Here is a 21,076-nt window from a genome sequence, read left to right on the forward strand (position 1 = left end):
GAGCAGATGATCTTGAGTGACACCACACGGCACTTACAAGAGAACCATATTATCAGGCCCAGTCAACATGGGTTTATCAAAGGCAGGTCCTGTTTGGCCAACCTGATCTTCTACAACAAGGCGACCCAACTAGTAGATGAGGGAAAGGCCGCGGATGTTGTGCACTCAGACTTCAGCAAAGCCTTTGACACCGTATCCCACAGCATCTCCTGGAGAAGCTGCAGCTCATGGCCTGGACGGCGTATCTGCGACGGGTAAAGAACTGGCTGGAGGGCCGGGCCCAAAGAGCCGTGGTGGACGGAGCCAAATCCAGTTGGTGGCCGGTCACGAGTGGTGTCCCCAGGGCTCAGTACTGGGGCCAGTTCTGTTTAATCTCTTGATCGATGATCTGGACGAGGGGATCGAGTGCACCCTCAGTGGGTTTGTAGACACCGCCAGGTTGGGTGGGAGTGTTGATCTGCTGGAGGTCAGGATGGCCAGACAGAGGGATCTGGACCGGCTGGATCGATGGGCTGAGCCCAGTTGTCCGAGATTCACCAAGGGCAAGCGCCGGGTCCTGCACTTGGGTCACAACCACCCCATGAACGCTGCAGGCTGGGGAAGAGCGGCTGGAAAAGGAAAAGGAGCTGGGGGTGCTGGTGCCAGCGGCTGAACACGAGCCAGCGTGTGCCCAGGTGGCCAAACAGGATCCTGGCTGGTGTCAGGAACAGTGTGGCCAGCAGGCCCAGAGAAGTGATAGTGCCACCGTACTCGGTGCTGGTGAGGCCAAACCTTGAATCCTGTGCTCAGTTTTGGGCCCCTCATCATAAGGAGGACATTGAGGGGCTGGAGAGAGTGCAGAGGAGGCGACGGAGCTGGTGAGGGGCTGGAGCACAAGGGTGATGGGAGCGGCTGAGGGAGCTGGGGGTTCAGCTGGAGAACAGGAGCTGAGGGGAGACCTGATCTCTGACCTGCCTGAAAGGAGCTTGGAGCCAGGGGGGGTCGGGCTCTGCTCCCCAGGAACAAGCGCCAGGACCAGAGGAAACGGCCCCAAGCTGCGCCAGGGGGTCAGACTGGACATTAGGAAAAACTTCCTCACGGGAAGCGCTGCCAGGCTCGGCCTCGCCCTGGCCCCCCCGCCGAGCCCGTTCCCGAGGCGCTCACACGGGGCTCCCGCTCCCCCACAAATGGCGGCCGCGCCCGGCCCGCCCTCTGCCAGCCCGGGGGAGGGCCCGCGGAGCGCCGGCAGCCCCCGCCCGCCCGCCCTGACGTCAGCGCCGCCCGGTGCCGCGTTCCCGCCCCTCATTGTCAGCGCCCGCACCCGCCGCCCCAGCGCGGAGCCCCCGCGGGCTGCGGCTGCCCCGGCCCGGGCTGGAGCGTCCGCGGGAACGGACGGAGGGGAGCGCGGCCGCTCCCGCCGCCCAGGTAAGGCAGAGGTGGGCGCCGAGGGCGCGGGCGGGGGGTGCGGCAGCCCCGCCAAGACCGGCGAGGCGGGGAAGGAATTCGAGGCATCCGCTTTGTCTCCGCGGGTCGCCCGCGGTGTGGAGGCGGCGGACGGGGCTCTCGCACCCCCCGGCCCCCGCCTGGGGCCTCGGCTCCCGCTCGGAAGTGGAGCCGCCGGCGGGTTCCTTCCGACGGGGCCGGAACAGCCGCTTTCCTGACGGGAGAGCGGCCGCGGGCCCGCCCGGGGGGCGCGGTGGCCCGGGCTGCCCTCGGGGAGGGCTGCGGCCGGCCCCCGAGCCGGGAGTTTGGAGGTTTGCGGGCAGTAAAAGCACGGGATTTTTGCGAATAACTTTTTTTTTTTTCTTTTCCCTTGCTGCAGCCACATACTCCCTTTCCTGTCGCTTATTTTTTTTTTCTGAATCGCCCTTTCTTTCCCCAGCCCAGCCACATTTATCATATAATCCTCACAGAATGTCAGGGAGTGGAAGGGACCTCGAAAGAGCTCTTCCGATGCCCTTCTGAATCACTTTACCCATCTTTGCTCCCCCGTTGTGAGGGAATTAGTTGCTGGAGTGCTGCAATACTTTTATTTTTCTCTTAATAAAATGTCTTAATTTCTTGAATTCGGCTTTGCCAGGTGTCCCCCGTGCCGGTACGCAAAGCAGGCGGACACCAGACCTTTGGTTGTTGTCCTTGGCGACCACGCTTCCATCGCAAATCTGCATTTTTTGTTCTCTTCCAATGCTACATCTGAAGCCTTGAAACCAATTAAACGTGAGTTAAAGTGACCGTCCCGACTAATTGGGACTTTTGATCTGCATGTGGTGGGATTCAAGAGCCGGCAGGTCGCTGTTAACTGACCGCGCTGCCGCTGTGCTCCTCTGAGAAGCCCTTCGGCCTCAGCTTCCCCAGAATCCTATAAATGGTAAAGTTTCTTCTCTCCAGCACGGAGCGATCTGACCGATTCCTACTTTCTAGGAAGTCAAAATAAGTGATGGCAACGTGGGCTCTTCACCAGCCCTCCGGCCTCCTCCGTGCTCTGAAAACTCGGCCCAACTGAGAATAAATTACTGAATTTATTTGCTTAGTGTGAGGCAGTGTAATCAACAATAGCCCTTGTTGAATACTCTCAAATGTGGCTGTTACCAGACACGGTGATGTTTAAAGTCCCAGTGTGCCTTACAGCGTTAGACCACATTATTTTCGCAAGTCTAAGGCCTGTCACGCAGTCTTTTTGTCTTGGGTAGTGTTTAAATCTGCACATGTGGAGTAGAAAACACGAGTGTTTTCAAATACTTGGTGGGCATTGGGTGTCAGCCGCCAAAACGTGGCTGTTCAGGCCTTGATCTTTCTGCACCTCTGGCTTTGTCTTCGTAGGTTTTGGTGGGTTTTGGCCCTAATCTCGGCAGATAAGGGGTTGTAAGGCGCCCTGTGTTCTTTAACCCCCGTCAGGGTGGGGTGAGATACGCAGGTGCAACAAGCAGCCTCACCTGAGCGCTGAATAAATGCTGCGTACAGGCGGTTTCTGTTTCCTTCCTTGCAAAACAGAGCTGAGACGGTTTTGGTGCTTTCTTGCAGGGTTTCTAAAGCAAACTTAACATTTGCATTCTCATAGAAACACAATCCAGAAAGGTGAATGCCTGGGAGGAAAGAGAGTGTTTAGAAAAATACGAGTTTTAATGTTATACTTAATAACCAGCCTGCCTCACTGCTGTTTGCCATGAGAGCTGGATGAGCTCTGCTGATGATGGAACCTGTGAGGATCCACACCAAGAGGCCCAAGAACAAAACGGGTCATTTATTTGCTTGGGAGCGAAGCTTCCAAAATACAGGTTTGGGCAGCAGGAGCACAGACCACACATTTCGAGGACTTCAGCAGAAAAGTGCCTGTATTTATTCAGTCCTGATGATTTTTGGCCCCGTTTGGCTGGATTGGGCAAACCTCAAATATCTTATTCTCAAAGTAACTTCCAAGCTGTATCGTCTGGGGTCTGATCAGCCGTATTGAACTTGGGCCAGCAAAATGCTCTGGTTTGGGAGGAACCTGTGGTGCTTTTGCCCCTTCAGGTCACGAAGGGAAGAGCGTAGGCTTTAACAATTGAAATTGGTTAAAATCTGGACTAGCCCCTGCATAGAAACATTGATAGTTGTGAATTTACTTGGCTAAATGGTTTTTAAGTCAGAGATTAAGTCATAGTTTGACCTGCTGCACAGCCCAGGCCGTAGTATCAAACCTCACTTAGTATCAGATTAACTCATTAATTTAAGCCATTTTTGGCAAAACTTGATGGTCGGTGGGGTGTCCGTGAATATAAATAAGATTGTTTTGCCGTGAAAACCCATGTTCCCTGGTTGGATTTGCGGTTGTTTGGCTCAGAAGCAGCAGGACAGATTTCATTTGGACGCCCTGCAAACAGCGTTGTGGCCAAGACCAGGCGCACATCCCTGAATGTGCCCTCTGAAAAAGCAGAGCAGCGGGAGGAGGTGAGAACTGAGGCTTTCTCAGCCCTGGCTTTGGTGGTTAATATTACAAAACCCCGAAGCTCGGGGCTCATGTGTCAGGCTGCACCTCAAGCGCATTTCTCTTTACCTTGAACGTTTACTTGTCGCATTTTCCTTTGTTTTCACAGGAAGATAGAACAGCTGAAGGTCATGCAGGGTTGTGCAGGTTCTGCTGCGACACGTAATGAGCGTGCATGCAGATTTTGCTGCAGTGCTGCAGCAGAATCTGTCAGGCTTTGTTTTCACGCTCATCCTCAAAAAACTCCTTTTCTATAAATTGCTTTTATATGCATTATCTGGGTTTTAAGCTGCGGCGCCGGGTTGCGGCTTCCCCGTTGGGTTGGTTTGGAAAATGCAGGTTGTGTTTCTGAAGCTGAGAGGCTGCAGCAGCTCTGAGCTGGTGCTGATCATCTGATTTCACTGCAGCACTCGGAGCTGCTTGTGTCTTTAAGGTGCCCGTGCCTCACGTGGGAGTGCAGCGGGTTACCTTAGAGGGAAAAATCTGATGAAACCACTTCCAGAACTTGTCGTTACATGCGATATCTTAGTGGAATTTACTGGAATAGGAGATTCCTGATCTAGGATCTGGAACAGAGCTGAAAAAACACTAATTCCTCAGGTAGCCTGAATCATTTGGGAATATATGTTTTTACTGGAGAAGAAAAATTCCTGTGTGATATTAAATAACTGTTAGTGTTGAGAATTTGAACTTGGGGCAGTCAAGAAATCCTAATGAAGCTTCTCCCTCGGCTGTTTGTATAGCTACTGTTTGGGGTTGTTTTTAGTGTTGTTGAGTGTGATTAACGTCTTAGCATAAAGGTATCCCGTCTGACATGTGGGTGTTGATGCTTCTATGTGAGATTTGGCTGTAGTGTATTATAAACTGCTCTTAAATTCTTGGCATGTTGCCTTCAGGCGTTTTTTTCACTGGGCAGAGTGTAGCAATGAGAAGCGCAGTTTGGAACAGGGCATTTCTCCTGTGCTCAGTACTGGGGAGGTGGGATCTGGAATGTCATGAGAGTTGGGTGGATCTTTCTTTAACTAGATCAGGTTGCTCAGAGCCCCGTCCAGCCTGGCCTGGGATGTCTCCAGGGATGGTTCATCCACCACCTCTCTGGGCAACCTGGGCCAGGCTCTCACCACCCTCAAGGGCAACAATTTCTTCCTCATGTCCGGCCTGAATCTCCCTCCTTTAGTTTAAAACTATCACCCCTTGTCCTGTTGCAACAGGCCCTGCTCAAAAGTCTGTCCCCATCTTTCTCATCAGCTTCTTTTAAGTCCGGAAAGGCCGCACTAAGGTCTCCCTGGAGCTTCTCTTCTCCAGCTGAACACCCCAACTCTCTCAGCCTGTCCTCCAGCAGAGCTGCTCCAGCCTCGGATCATTTCTGTGACGCTTGGTGTTAACTTCGTGCTCTCACTGGCAACCAAGATGAGACACAAAATGTAGGTTTCCCACTCCTCCCCTCCTCTGTAGAAAGAAACAGCCCGGTGGGGGACGCAGCGCGGTCCCATCTCGGTACGGCCAAGTCCTTCCTTCCTGTGGAACATCCTTCCTTCCGCAGTCTGGGGAGCACAAGGGGAGAAAGGACATAAATAACGGCACGGGGGAGCGAGGGGAGCCGGCCGAGTGCTGGAGTGAGACCCTCTGCTGCCATTTATGCCTTATTTTTCACTCTCTGCTTCTTAAATGTGCTGTGAGAAAAGCATGTGCCCTCTTGGCTCTGATCATCCTTTAGGATGGGATTCAGATAAATTAATGCTTGGCGTTACGCCTGCAGATTTCCTTATTAGTGTCTTGAACTTGTCTGTCTTCTGTCCAGAGTTACCTGTTGTCTGTTGTCCATTAGATACCAGTAGACTTAAATGCAGGCAGCCCAGGAGAATTATGTCTATAGGGTATTTCAATATTTTTGGTTTTCTAGCAGCGTGAAACTGAGAATTTTGAACAGTTTTCCCGTTGTAGTAACAAGTTGGGTTGGCTTCTCTAATCCTTGCATGCTCTGCGGACAAGAGGCTGGTAGGAGCTGGATGAACTTTGAAGCTGGTGATGACCAGACCTTGGACCTCTAATGTGTGGAGAGCACCGAGTCTTCCCTCAGAGCAGCCTTAGGCTTAGGCTTGGGTCTGCGTAGTGTCATGACACCATCCTGGCAGCTTGTTTCAGAGCCTCCCCTTGTCCACAGAGTGTTAATTGAGAGGTTAATGTTTGTAAGTCCCCACAGCTAGAAGCATGCTCTCTTATTCCTTCAAAGATCCAGGCTGTGATCTGCTCATAAAAGTTGTTTTATTTACTTTTTTGTTACCTGAGGGTATTTTCAGCAATAAACTGAGCACAAAAGACTTCTGTTGGAGTCTCCATTGAAGAAATCACATTTGAGAGAGTGACACAAGCTCCTGAATCCCTCCTTTTATTTGGCTTTGCATTTGCTAGCAAACAAAAAAGATATATTCCGAAGCTGAAGGGGGGGGAATGCAATTTTACCTTCTGCATCAGCACTAAGGAGGGCGAGTGTTGAATTTGCATCGGGGAGGCTGTGTCGGGTGTCAAGCTTCTCACAGATGAGCCAAAGGAAACAGCAGCGTTCCCTGAGGAGGGTTCCCCCCATCAAAAGCAACTTTCCAGAGACTCGGGGTAAAATTTCTACTGGTTTGGGGGATTTTGATGATAATGTTTCTGTGTAGTTGAAGGGCTGTTGTGTTCAGTGGGTGGATTGCAATGCTAATGGTTTATAAAGTGGATGTACAAGCAAATGGTTAAAACTAGGCTTATGCTTGAATATTGAATTTTATCAGAGTAATTAGTCCTAGATGTCTGCTGAGGATTATTGCATTAAAGGGCTATTAGTAAAGATTCATGAAAAATTAAATTTCAGACATTTGTTTAAAATCTGAATGATCATTTTAAATTCAGGTCAAAATACCTTATGTCTTCTGCTTCTTCAGCTATTCAGTGTTACTCATTTTTACAAGGGTTAAAGTAATTACTGGCAGAGCTATAAATTGAATGTCCAAATTCTTTCTACATTTTTCACAAACTTACGTTTTTCATACTTCAGACTCTGCCTTCGGATTGGTTGTGGAAACAAGAACCTCCCTAACCTGGGATCAGTCTCCTTTAATCAGAGTTTAGGCTAGTGAGCAGGATTAGATGTCGCTCTTGAGGAAGAGCAGGGTCTTGTTCATTGAGGCTGGCACAAAACTACCTACTTTAGAAAAAAAAAAAAAAGGCAAACGAGGTTGTTAAATAACCTGTTGACAGTTTTGTCTTGGGTTGTGACACAAGCCCCTTGGTGAAATGACGTGTTGCTGCCTCCTTGCAGGGCCTCCAAGTGTGGAGTCAAAGCTCTTCTTAAATGCTAAACTCCACAGAAGCAAGTGCGGAACTCAAGTTGTCTGGCCACGCGTGGTCCCCTTGGTATTTAAACCACCAAGAACGGGACCAGGTCGCCGGTGTCGCCTCTTGTGTCAGCTTGAGGAGCAGAAGATTCACTGGCAGACCCGGGTGCTGGGTTTGCTTTGGCTTCTTTGCTCGGCACGTGAGGCGGACGTGCGGATGAGACGAGCCTGTTCTTCAGCCTTTACTGTTAAGCCATGCTCTTGTGCAAGGTGGGATCCAAGGCTTTTACACCTGGTCCAAGTCGTAAAGCAAAGCGCAGCTGCTGCTTTGCCTGGCCTGCCAGAGAGGGCAGAGACCTGACCGTGAAGAGCCACCATCCGTGGTTTCCATCTCTGTCATAATCCTGGTTTCAGGATCTAGCAGAACAGATCTTTTCCTCCTCTTGTGATTATAAGCTGGGCTTGACTTTCCTACCCAAGCCCGTTTTTCCTGGATCAGACCACAAGCGTATCTAGCCCAGTGTTTTTGCAGTGGCTAAGAACAGAGCCTTAGGGTAAAAACAGGGAGAACCTGTGGTAAGTAACTCCTGCGTGCTCTCCCAGCCTCCGGGCCCTTGCGGCACAGAGCTGGAAGTGGCTTCTGTGGATTTACTAACCCTCAAAAGACATCTCTGGTGATACTTTATCTGTTTGCCCATGGAAACTTTTAGCACCTGCAGAGTCCAGCAGTTTATCCGCATGTCATGAGCAGCAGCGTCTCTCCTTGTTCACTGTGACTGCAGAGACAGCGAACATTTTATCATATCCCTCTTCTCCAGACTACTCGTAATTTTATAGATCTGTCACATTCCTCCTGAATAATTTATTTTTTCCAGCTTAAATAGTTCTCATTTGTCAGTAGTTTCCTCTGCAGGAATCATACTCTTGACCGTCTTTATTGCGTATTTTTTCTAGCTGGCAGCAGATTATTTCCTAGTAACTCATACTCTTAGACTTGGTTTTTGCCCACTGTAGAACAATGAGCTTTTATTTTCCTCAACAGTTGCAGTAAGCTGGAGGCTTGTTATTTTACATGTAAAGTTAGGGTGTGTTTTTTCCCGCGTCTGTAACTTAATGCTGATCTACACTGAACGTCATCTATCATTTCCCTGATGAGGGCCAAGTGTAGGAATCCAAACTGCAACACAAGCGAGGGAACTTGTGTTTTCGTCAGAGTAAGTTTTCAAACTTAAAATATCATTGCTTGAGTTCCTCCAGGTAGAAAGTTGCAAGAATAACCAGTTTTATGTGCAGCTGGGTCCGTGAGCTCATTTTTTTGGGAGGGCTTTTGAAGGAGGAATGTTCAATACTCTGTAATTTTAATGCCAACAGGGATGTGTCGGTGCCCCAGTAAGAGGAAGAATGTGAAGCTTCAAGCTGCCTATGCCCAGTGAGCAAAAGGATTCAGAGATGGTTATGAGTACTTGAAACTCATTGGTGTTTGAGATGGGACAAGACAAGAGCCCAAGAAGATGATGAGAGCTCTGCTGGATGAGAGCAAAGGTTTATCTGCCCCGTATCCCATCTCCAGCAACAGCTGGAAATGGAGTCTCAGAAGGAGAATGTGGACAGTGGGGGATTCTGACAACCTCCAAGTTCTGGCTCAAAGACTTGCTGAGCTCGGAGTGAGTCCCTGTCCCTGGATGTATGACCTTGAGAGATTTTTCTTCTGTGTATTTGTCTTCGTGCTGCTTTATGAACCCACATGTGAGATGGACAAGCCAGAAACCCGCAGCACTCAGGACTGAGCAGTAGTTGGGAAGGAGGCAGAGATGGAGGGGTGAATATTCGATATTACAAAGGCACCACTGAGCAGGGGATGCTTTTCCCATGCCATCCGCAGGACGCTGCCAAGTTTGCGACTCGCTATAGTGTTTGTGAAATCAAACGTGACAGTGAAATCTGGTCCTGAGGACGGTGCAAGTCACAGCATGGGACACCATGTCAGAGGAGAAAATTGTCGTCCTCAGCTTTGATTCCAGTGCAGGATGGGGCATTTGTCTTGAAACGTGGAGCTTGTCAAATAGGTAACTTGTCCGCTGTATGTGCAAGACATTTTTTGATACCTGGCAGATAGGAGTAGTGTGCTGAGGGGATTTAAAAACATCAATCCATTTCTGATCAAGAGCTCCAGTTCCTTTTGTAACGTCAGGAGCAACACCGAGGAGTCTGGTGGGTGCCGGGAGTGTTGGTTTAGGGTCGGTGTGACTCGGTGACCATCTGCGGAGCCTGCTGCAGTGTCCCACGTTGCTGCAAATGCTCTTCGGTGTCTTTGTTTTAGTCTCCTTGAACATCGTGGCCACTGTGGTTATTTTTGGCCGCTGTCTCATCATTTCACGTGTCTCCAGTCTAGCGTTGTGTTAGTCAATACTCAAACCGCTTCCAAATTGTTGAGCTTGTTCTAACTTCGAGAATTTCCTCTCCCGTGAGATGCAGACGTTGCTGAGACTGTTCATCCCCCAAAACAGACATCCCTAAAAGTCACTGGGCATTTTGCCCTTGTGTTCAGTGGGGCCATGGTGTCCCTTTCCCACTAAACACATTGTCTGTGTTTCTTCAGCTGCCCCAGGACATCGTTACGTGCCTGCAGGTGGCATGTTGGGTTGATGACACATAGTGGCTCTTATTTAGTCTGGATATCTTGTTTTCTACCCTTTTTTTTTTTTCCTGGAGTATTTTTCTCCTGATCCCACGACTACGTAGCATCGCATGGGGTCAAGACACAGGTGCTGGAAGGAGCTCGTATAAGGTAAAATCAAATTAAGAAAAACTTTCCTTCTCTCTTTAGCTTAGAGTCTGGCCCCAGTGTCCTCATCTGCTGCTATTTGTGACACTCGCGTCCTTTATACAAATGGCAGAAAAATGGTGGTTTCCAGATGAAGGACGGCACGCTGGGCTCCCCCCTGGGGCGGGGAGCAGAGTCCCGTGGGTGCTCTCGCCACGCCGAGCTCCGATCCCGGCGCGAACCGTCAGCAGCGTCGCTGCCTTCGAGCTCGGCGTGTTCACGCTGCCCTGCACACGTGTGCGACACCAGAAGCCCTTTAATTAAGACCACATTGCCCGAGGCTCCGTTTCCCCAGGTGTGCGCAAACACTGCGCTCGGTGCAAAAATACGGTTCCCACAGGTATTCTGAGCAGTGATTTAGCAGAAAATAGACCAGGGAGGATCTAAGCTCAGCCTAACGTTGAGGGAGGTGCAGGGAGTGGTCCCAGGTGTACGCACGGACAGTCGCCTCCCCTGCAACTTCTGGAGCAGAAGAAATTAATAAAAAGTGACTGTTTCTGTAAAACTGTACATACTGGTGAACAAAACTGTGTGTGCAGGAAAAATAATAAATTTAAGAACATGGAGAGTGATGGAGAGTTATGAATCTGCCAGATACTGAACTCTCACAGCTATTTAACACGGCCAAAACCACACAAAGTCACAAAAGCCCTGAAACACAACCTGTATTAAACTGGGAGGATGCAATTGATGATGATAAATATAAATAAAGTTAGGATGTACATGCACTTATTGAGGAAGACCAGAAAACTCAATGACATCCATGTGGAAAAGGAGAATCAGAATGAGTCATTTAAATAGTGAATCCTGGTAAATTCTCTGAAGTGTTTGTTAGTAAGTTACTACTTTGAATGGGTTAAATTCTGTGCCACATTTTTCTCTTGTGAAACTGGGTTTTGGCTTAATGTGCTCTAATTAAGAACCTTTTAGAACAGACAAAAATCTTTTCTCCCTGTGGGTATTTACTGGCCACACATTTTGCCTCGATATTTGTCTTGAATAACAGATAGTTTGAGATTCCCTGGGCTTCCTACATGTCTCATCAGAAGGGCATTTTTTCAAGTGTTTCCAGGATACGGCCCTTCAGAGTCTTTGATCTCACTTTGTCAGTGACTCAGATGTTTGAATCCTGCTCCGTTCCCTCTGATTTGATGCCGGTGACAGACTGGAGAAGAACAGTCGTGACCAGCCGGAGTCATTGATGTTAGAACTACCCCTGGAGGCCTCTGGTCCAAGCATGACCAGCTTAAGCAGTCACTACGTCTAAGATAATATTTTATATTGGCCAATTCCCCTCAATCTTACAAATGTGCACTTTATTTGTAATACTGATTGGTTTAGGTTGTTTCCGAGCACTGGGGTTAGTTCTGGCTGTGCCAAAAGTTAAAGGGCCTTCTGCTAGAAGACTTCTCATGGATACTTTCTCTCAACGTATGTGTTTGTAGATGTTGCTTTACATCTCCTCCTTTTTCAGCTAATTAGATTGAGCCTCTTTTGTATCAACCATGCTTCCCCCCACCTCCCAGTCCAGGATCATCCACGAACTGGCTCCATCCCATCATCTCTGTCGTTAATAAAGACATTAAACCATCATCAGCCCCTGGGGAACACCATTAGTCATGCATTCATGCAATTAATTGCCGAGTTCAATTTTCTGCTTCATTCGAATGTTTGAGTGTTTCCTCCTAAATCGTGTTCTCTGAGCAGCCTGTGACATCCACAGAGATCAGTGACTCAGTCCCAAGTGACTCTTCTGCTCTTCATGACCCGTGAGCTCAGGATCATCGAGTCCAGCCATAACCTGACCCCAGCACTAACCCATGTCCCTAAGAACCTCGTCTAAGCTCCTTTTAAACCCCTCCAGGGCTGGCGATGGGGCTCACCCCTTCCTCAGTTGCCATCAAGCGGCTGGGGGTTGCATTTTCTACTTTCCAGGTCTCGTTTATGGTTCTTCACCTCTAAGGCATCTTCGGGAGACTGACAGGAGAGGTGTCTGCTGAGTGGTTATTTTTATAAATAAATGTATTTATTATATATTTATGTTTATATTCTAATTTATACAGTGAGAATATTTATATTCTGAGCTCTTATATTGATTTTAAGCATTTTTTTTTCTTTCAGGGTGAGATCGCCTCTGTTCAAAGCAACGGGAACGTACCAGGAACGCGCAAGGTGTTGAAGACCGCACCTTTCACCCGAAAGGAATAAAAAATAAACATGGCAGAATTGACCAGCTACAAGGAGACCTCGAACCGGCACCTGCGATTCAAACTGCAGAGCCTCAGCCGCCGCCTCGACGAGCTGGAGGAAGCGACCAAAAACCTGCAGAAAGCGGAGGATGAACTGCTCGACCTGCAGGACAAGGTTATTCAGGCCGAAGGCAGCAACTCCAGCATGCTGGCCGACGTCGAGGCCCTGAGGAAAAGGGTGCTGAAGATCGAGGGCAAGGACGAGGAAATCAGGAAGGCTGAAGAGCTTTGCCGGATGATGAAAGAAAAGCTTGAGGAGGAAGAGGGTCTCACCCGAGAGCTGAAGTCGCAAATCGAACAGCTCCAGAGGAGGATGGCGGAGCTGGAGAAGCTGGAGGAGGCGTTTGGGAGGAGCAAGAACGACTGCACACAGCTGTGTCTGAGCCTCAACGAGGAGAAGAACCTGACCAAAAAGATATCTACAGAATTAGAAATACTTAGGGTGAAAGTGAAAGAACTGGAAGCATCTGAGGACAGGCTGGATAAAACTGAGCAGAGCTTAACAGGCGAGTTAGAAAAACTAAAGTCCTTGGCGCTGAGCTTTATCACGGAGAGAAAACATTTTAATGAAAGAGAAAAGCAGAATGAAAAAATAATCCAGGAGCTAATGCAGAAACTAGAACAGAACAATAAACTGAACAGGGCAGATCAAACTAGAAATGCATCTAACTTGCTAGAAAGGTCATCAAATAATCTCCTGGATAGAAATGATTTGAGAATTGAAGACGACTTGACTTCTGTGTTGCCTTCTAAGGAGACCAGGAGGAAGGGAAGCATGGATTACCTGAAGCATGTAGAAAATGAGACCAGGAATAAATCAGAAAATCAAAAGAATAAAAATCAGGAAGACAACAAAGTGAAAGATCTCACCCAAGAAATTGAGAAGCTTAAAACTCAGATCAAACGTTTCGAATCTTTAGAAGAAGAACTTAAAAAACTGAGAGCCAAGAACAACGACCTGCAAGACAGTTACTTGAGCGAACAGAATAAAAACAAGCTCTTAGCGGGTCAGCTAGAAGAAATAAAAATGCAAATAAAGAAACAGAAAGATCTGGAGAATGGAGAGGTCGAAAATGAAGATACGGGCTTTTCCAGCAGGGGAAGGCACGACAGGCCCAAGTACAGAGGGGTCACGGCTGAGCTGGCCAAGCACAAGCCGAGGGAGCTCTCGCCACCGCAGCGCCGGGACAGAGCGAGGAACAGAGATCTCTGTGTCGGTAACGACAGCTACGGCCATGGGGTTAAGCAGGTGCCCAGTCCAAGCCTAACGAACAGAAAAGCGGGAAGAGCATCTGGTGCATCCACCCTTTTGGACACAGATACAAAAAGACTGGAAGAGAAATCTTTAGTTTCCACTTTTTCTTCTGGTGGCGTCACACAGAGCGAGGGGAAGAGACCCAAAGAGCAGCCGTCCGTCCTCAGCCGGTATCCTCCCGCCGCACAGGAGCAGAAATCTTGGAAAGCGCCTTCCAAATCCATCGGCGACGCAGGCCTGAGATCCAAGGCTGAAAAGCCATCCCAGGGCTTCCGCGGCAGCTGCCCGAGCGGTGCTGAGACACAGGACGAAAAGTCAGGTAAAGGAGAATCGACGGCTTCTTTGAAGCTGAAAACAGGTCAGGCAGAAGCCGGCGAGTGCTCGGGGGACGTGCTGCTCGCCCGGGGGAGTCACGGCGCTGCCAACGGCGCGGCCTCGGCCGGCAGGTTCCCCCTCTCTAAAGCAGAGACTGCGAGCGCTTTTGTGGCGTCACACAGACAGCCCTCGGAGGGGAGGGCGAAAAGAGCAATAATCTCCCAGGAAAAAGAATCTGCGGATGCGTCACTCGAAAGCGCGAAGCCTTCGACGTTAACGAAGCGTTCGCATCACTCCAGAAGTCAGGAGGACATTCTGCACATCCTCACAGGTCTTGGTAAAGAAGGCACGGAGCAGTCTTCAGCGATGAATCATGTAAATTCTGGCTTGAAGACAGACTCCAAAACCATCCAGAGTAACGAGGAAAAACCCAATTCAGATGAAGAATCAGGAAGCAGCAAAAAAATAACCGCTCAGTCAGATTTTGAGACAAGGAAGAAAGTCAGTTCCAAGCAGTTCTCCAATTCCAGGGGAGTTTTTAGAGCATCGCTTTTTGAAAATGATGGAAACACTGCAAATGATGAAGACTCCACCAAGTGTATAAAACCATCTGATGCCAGCACTGGAGGATTTAAATCCAGAAGGTCATTCAGCCCAAGAGAAGCTCTGAGATCAAAAGCTGTCATTAAACCTGCGATTGTTGAAAAGGATATGAAGGCAGTGATGGGAGGGGCTGTTCCTGAGGCTGAGTCAGAAAAGCAGAAGTCTGTTTTTAAAACGGCAACAAATAAAATGACAAGCAGCATCACCATCTTCCCTTCTGAGCCAACAGCTCCAAGGAGCAGCGCCGACATATCAGCAAAGGAACGGCACGTTACCACCAGCAACATCAGAGTCGCTCCAAATGAGCCTTCGCCAGTAACAAACAATCACCCCACACCTTTTGAGATATCAATTAATAGAAGTGCTCTGAAATTATCCGAGACAGACAGAAGTGGCGAGGCGGCACCGAGGAGTAAAGCAGAGACGGTGATCTCCAGGAGCAGCATTGTGATAAAGACTTCTGAGCTCGTGGAGAGGAACAGCGAGCTGCCTTCGGAGACAATCAGCTGGAAGAGCCACGGGCCTTCGGATGCAGCTTCACCTGACGCGAAACACGTCACTGTGAGAAGCTCCTGGAGGACAAGACAAGGCTTACATTCCCTGGAGGACTCTCAAACCAAAAGCGCGGTTTCCAGTGCTACAAACATGTGTAGGTCCTCAGTGGACCTCTCAGAAATGGAAAGGAGCAGCGCGAGGACGAACTCGGTGGAGCAGAGCCCAGCGAGGACCACGGCTGATTCCGGCAGCGCCCCCGAACTGGGGGCCCGAAGGACCAAAAGTAACTTAAGTGCGTCCGAGCTGCTCACGCGCAGGAGCTGCGCGAGTGATCCCGTGGCGGGTTCTGCTTGGCACCGGAACACGCTGCCCGTAAGTATCCCATGTTAAAATCCTGGGTTTTCAGTTGATGAAAGTTGCCTGATTTGAAATCCTTGCAGTTTATTTCCGAAGCGCTGCCCTCCCCCAGATCGTGCTGTCTTCAGCAGAGCATCTCATATGTGCGGTACCCAAATTAGACTTCTTGAAGTGAGATCCATCTGCTTGGGTCTCGTAACACCATATGAATAACTATATAGTAGTGTTTGTTCTTGCCGAGATTGGAGAAGACATACTCACAGGTTACGTAGGACATGGTTTGCTTTTTAGAGCAGTGTTGCGTGGCACTGTCAGCTTGGCGTAGTAATGAAAAAATGATGGAAACAAGCTGATTTTAATAGGGTTGTGCCTCAGGTAGAGCTGTAGCTCTAACAGCAGCTGTGGAGATAAAGCTCCTTTTGGTAAGAGCTCCATGTGAAACCAAAGCCCAGAGCTGGATTCTGCTCTGGAAGTACTTCCCAGGCACCTCCTGAACAGCTCACAGAATCCCCGGGGAGCCTGTTCCAGTGTCCAGCACCCTCTGGGTGAAGAACCTTTTCCTCACGTCCAACCTCCCTGTGTCTGCAGCGACAAGCGGGCAGGAAAGTGACCGTGTGGTTGATTCACACAGGGCTGTTGAGTATCGAGTAGGTATCTCTCCGCATCACACTTCAAAATAAAATCACCCTGATGCCACATAGTCACAAAACTGAATTCTTGGTCGTAAATAAGGTGTAGTTTTAGCTTGTAAACAAGGAACTTATAACCTGTGTACAAGTTACTCTGAAAGACTGCAGGTGCACAGACGATACACCAAATTTTGTGTATTTGGACAGCTCAAATTATTGCATAGGCTCTTGGGGAAAAAAAAAGGAATCTGCCTCTGAAGTGTATAATCTTCAGGCTTATACTGTGCATCATATCACAGGCAATCTGTTTCTGCCAGGATCTGTGTTTCAGTTAAAGATGCAGTCGTTTCTCTGGCAAAAACCTCGACACCACCCTGTGGTAACTTTGCTCATTCAGCTTTTCTGTGAAGGCTTCACTGTCACCTCTTCCCAGCTCCACTGTCCAAAGCCTGAGCTTCCCTTAGGAATTCTGTTTGGGAAATACAGGGCTTGTGCTGGTTTTGCTGAAGTACATCTTCCTCTCCTCCTTGGAATACTCTCGGCAGGGTGTGTGTACCCTCGTACGGTGGATGGGTCTCATGGAAAGAGTCTCCCTGACAGTATCCAGGGCTCTGCTGCCTCTCACCCCTTCTCTGCTTAGGAGAAAGTTCATCCATCACTGTTTCACCCTTGCTGACTCCATGTAAGGTTCTACTTAAGCAGCCAGCAACACCACATCACTGCTGTCATCTTCCCTTGGACCTCAGTGACTTTCTCCAAAGGTTCCGTTCAGTTTTGTGTGAATCCTGGGGGTCAGAGCAACTTCCCAGGTGCTTGTCTGTGACCAGCTGGTTGTCCTTTGGGGTGCCGTCACCTCTTTGAGACCATGTGTCTGGGCTGAGAGTCATAAATTCGTGCTGCTTGGCAGCAGAGACGAGACTGACACCGTCAGAGGCCCAAGGGGACGGAGCATCCATGTGCTCATCCAGGGGCTTCATCTCCAAAGACAATGACTATGAGAAATACAGAGGTGCCCATCCCTTGCTGTGTTATCTGGGTCCATTAAGATGACTGCCATTCATTAAATTAAAATTACCACCTCACTTTAATGAGCAGCCTGGTTATCTCTGGCCCACAGTTGGGTGGAGGTCCCGGTGGGAGCCCTGTTCACCAAGGTGCTGCTCAGGAGAAGACACGAGTGCCCTGACCAGCCCTAAGGCATCTGAGTCCCAGGGTATGATCCGTAAATGACTCTGCAAACATTCAAGAAAAAATTAGTAAGTTTAAAAGTGGCATTTAGCCGCCAAAACAGGAGAACAGTGTAGAACACGGCCACATTGTATCCTCATTGCCAAGAAGATGGGAGATTCAGGTTGCTGTGGTGGTTAAAACTCAGAGTTAATATTTTTAAGAAACTGCTTCAGTCACTAAACTCTTTATGAAATAGCACAGGAGTGAGGACATGCCAGAGCTGGCCTGGTGGCCTTTGTGAAAGAGCCTCAAGTCAGCACCTCGCACTGCAAAGCCAGGACTAAAAACGCAGTACTATGCCAGGCCCCTTCATAGTCACCAACTGTGTAAGTCACCAACTTACAACCCTCTGTTTTCCTTTGCGCAGGATGAAGGCAAAGACGCTGTGCCCAGTTCCAGAAGAAAACAGTCCGGCTCTTCTGAGCGCCTCTCACAGGTTGACACGCTAGGGAGAAGAGCAGCAGCGAAAACGGAGCTGCCAGACCCCGAATCCACCCCCCACGCCCCGCTGGGTCTGCAGGCGGACGAGCAGGTACGTGAGTGCAAGGGCCATTCAGAAAAGAGAGTTAGGGTGCAAGAATCCAGTATCGGAACTGACCTCCCAGTAACGTAATTCAGAGAACTTGTCCAAATGCATGTAAACCTTTTAAGAGGTTTTACAGTGTCCGCTCTATCGCCTTGGTAAGTTATTCTACCTTATTTTTCTGTTCTAAACTTGTAGGGCAGCTGAGAGCCCTACAGAGTCACAGCTCTTGGTGGAGTTGCACAAAATTAAGAGCCCAGAGGGACACAGTCCTGGCTAATGGGCATTTAGAGACAGGTGGTGTTTGCAGCAGAGAGCAGTGAACTGACATTGTCCCTGTTGGTAGCTGAGGAAGGACACATCACAGCGATGCTCTGGGTGGTCACTGAGAGTTGCCACGCGGTTATATTCAGCTGGCCAGAGGCAGACCCCTGTACCTGGCTCCCTAAGGCAATTGTGATGCTCTTCCCCAGAGCGAAACTGCTGCCAGAGGCAGCTGCAGGTTCTGGCCAGTCTGTGATGCTGTGGATTTGTGTCTTACAGGGTCCTTCCCGTGCCTGCCGGACAACATCTCGGAGATGAGCTGTGTTCCCTTCCACTCAACGAACACACTGCACAGTGGAGCACGAGGTGGGATAGTACCACGCTCACGGGTGTCACGCCTGTTTGTACCCTCTCCAGAGGCTGAAACCAGTTTCCTAATGCGATTTGCAGGGTACAGGAGCTTTCCCAGTGAATTCTTTTTCTTCATTCATTGCTGAAGAGGCAGCTGCAGAGACTTTGCTCAGGGGACCCACTTCTCATCTCTGTACCTGCAATCTCCGTAGGACAACAGGTCTGTCTCCATATGGAAACCGTAGCCACTGGGGACGATGGAACTCCCTGGACAAGAGAGAACTTCTTGTTAATCACTTGCATTTAGACAAGATCCCTGTGACTACGGCTCACCCGCCCAGGACAGCCCCTGTCAGGCCTTGTCAAGGTCTGTTGGGCTCTGTCAGGCTTTCTCGGGTCCCTGTTGGGCTTTGTTGAGCTCTGTTGGGCTCTGTCAGGCTCTGCCGGTTCCTAGGGAGCATTTGCTTTCTTCTTGTTGGCTTCGGTTGTGGTTATCTCAGTCCCCATGTTCCTCACACCCTCTGTGTCTAGGCAGGACAAAACCACCCCCCCGGTTGATTTACACATTAAGGAGAGCAGAAAATGTTGTAAAGAAGCAGTTTTTTTTCCTTATCGCCATCAGTCTCCATGACAAGCTTTGCATGACCTGCTCGTCACCAGCTGAGATCTTGCACCGAGAAGTCACCTTCTGAGCTGAACCAGCGGCAGTGAAACCTCCTCCTGACTTCACCTGAAGCTTCATGTCCATCACGCTCTGCAGACAAGCAGAATGTCCTTGTTCCTTCCAAAAATAGGCTGGACACAATCTTGGTCTGTCCCCTTTTTAGGAGCAGCACATCCCCCACGTGTGGGATCCAGGTGTGGTCAGCGGCTGCTCCAAATCCACAGGTACGTTGTCCTGTTGGTGCCCACAGGCCCAAGGACGATGCTGCAGGAGGGAAAAGGTCCCTTGTCTGCTTGGGAGGTGCTGCAGGAGCAGCTGTCGCAGCCCACGCGTGTCCCCACATCTCGCCCACCGCAGCAGCGCCCGTCTGTCTGGCCACAGTGCACGCCTGGGAATTATCCGCCTCGATTCTGAGAGGCAAATGAATTAAAAACAAAACAAAACAGCTGGTTGGAAAATATCTATGAAAACATTTATATAAGAAGTGTTTTAATTAAATGATTTTTTTTTTGTTTGTTTGGAGGAAGGGAAATATTATTTTTAAGAAAAAAGCATTTCCTTTTGCAATTTTTAGATGGTTTCCCAAATTTATATTTTTAACTCTTCATTTTATTCTTTTATATTTCATGCTATGTGTAAGCATCGATTCGTGTAACAAGATAAAAAAGATAACGCTTTTAAATCAGTACTAAGTGGCAGCTCAGATAATCTTAAATTATATTAAATTATATCACCTGCTATCTGTTACCAGCTCACAACATGGCAAGGGGATGAATTACCCTGAAGTGTAATGGGAGAAGTTTTTAAACTCAAAATCCAAACTAAAACTCTGGCTTCCCCATCGGTTTTCAACCTGATGCCGACACTGCAATCCCGTGTCTCCTCAGGTGCTTCTCACAGGTGGTGGAATCATCATCATTTCTCCTTTTTCCAGCTGCCTTGGTCCTTTGTTCAATATTTTACCTTGAACTCTCTAGACTGTCTCACTACTTGTAAAATAAATGAACACAGATGTCACTCAGTGACCACACTGGGTTGTTTTCACCACAACTGAGAAAGAAAACCCTCCTTAAAAATAGAAAGGGGCCACGTCCTCTAACCACGAGTGCAATAGGAGCTGATTGTATTATTGAACTTATAGCAATGACTTCAGGAAACACGATGTGTTTGACTCAAATTGCACATTTTTGAACGGCTGTAAAATAGAGTCTATGTGTAAATATTGCCATCATCGAAGTATTTGTAATTTTAGCATATAAATATAACAGGCTTTTCAGCGGGCTTGATGACGCTGCAAGGCCGAGCGTTGAGTAATTCCAAAGCTGTAAATGTATTTAGTGTACAGAGGAAACGGAGCGGCTGGTCCTTGGTGCTTCAAGAGACACTTGAGCAATGTCCTCGCTCCGGATCGAAGCAATAGTCACGTCGGTGTCACCTCCAGAACAGTCGACATCATCTCTTGCACATCATGGAGCGGTCAAAGCTCCGCACGCGATGAAACACGAAGCCATTGTTTGCAGATGGTCGGTAATCGAAGGACCCAAAGGATCTCCTGCCTTGGGGAGGGAACGCTCCAGGCTGCACGGAATGTATTTTTAAGACAATAAATCTTTTTTTTTTTTTTTTTTTTTGTATTTTTGCAGACATATATTTGGGCTGGGGCAGCTTAGTTAGAAGACAAATAATGCAAGAAATAGAAGACAAATAATGCAAGAAATAGAAGACAAATAATGCAAGAAATCTTTTCGTAATCACAGACTCATCCAAGTTAAGCGAATTTTCCAGTATTGCCTATTTCCCTAAAACTCTTAGAGCTCTCAGCACTGTTCACCCTCTCGACACGCTCACAGAGGGAAACCAGCTCATTCCTCCCCAGGATACAGATGGTGCTCAACCTCCTTATTCTGCATGCCAAATTGAAACACACACACTTATCTGCATGTCTCTCCCGACTCGAATGCTGTCAGCTCTGCAGTATGTAACCAATAAAAACTCTTCTCTTTTTACACATTGGTGATGTGGTATTTTTGCAATACGCAGGTGTGATTAACACCCGA

General features: G+C 48.7%; 1 protein-coding gene across 3 annotated transcripts; it reads left to right on the forward strand.

The window, feature by feature from the left end:
- Nucleotides 1–1,315: 1,315 nt before the first annotated feature.
- LUZP1 (leucine zipper protein 1) lies at nucleotides 1,316–20,657 on the forward strand. 3 transcript variants are annotated; one of them, XM_065650348.1, is made up of 6 exons: nucleotides 1,328–1,404; nucleotides 2,060–2,196; nucleotides 12,206–15,373; nucleotides 17,585–17,749; nucleotides 18,284–18,370; nucleotides 18,455–20,657. In XM_065650348.1, the coding sequence occupies exons 3-5, from the start codon at nucleotides 12,302–12,304 to the stop codon at nucleotides 18,320–18,322; spliced, it is 3,276 nt and encodes a 1,091-aa protein (XP_065506420.1). In that variant the 5' UTR covers nucleotides 1,328–1,404; nucleotides 2,060–2,196; nucleotides 12,206–12,301; the 3' UTR covers nucleotides 18,323–18,370; nucleotides 18,455–20,657. The 3 variants fall into 3 exon arrangements, with proteins under 3 accessions (XP_065506419.1, XP_065506420.1, XP_065506418.1); XM_065650346.1 differs by having other exon boundaries at nucleotides 18,284–20,657; XM_065650347.1 differs by lacking the exon at nucleotides 2,060–2,196 and having other exon boundaries at nucleotides 1,316–1,404; nucleotides 18,284–20,657.
- Nucleotides 20,658–21,076: the final 419 nt, after the last annotated feature.

Source organism: Caloenas nicobarica, chromosome 23 (genome assembly GCF_036013445.1).
Source record: "Caloenas nicobarica isolate bCalNic1 chromosome 23, bCalNic1.hap1, whole genome shotgun sequence".
Classification (NCBI taxonomy): Eukaryota; Metazoa; Chordata; class Aves; order Columbiformes; family Columbidae; genus Caloenas; species Caloenas nicobarica.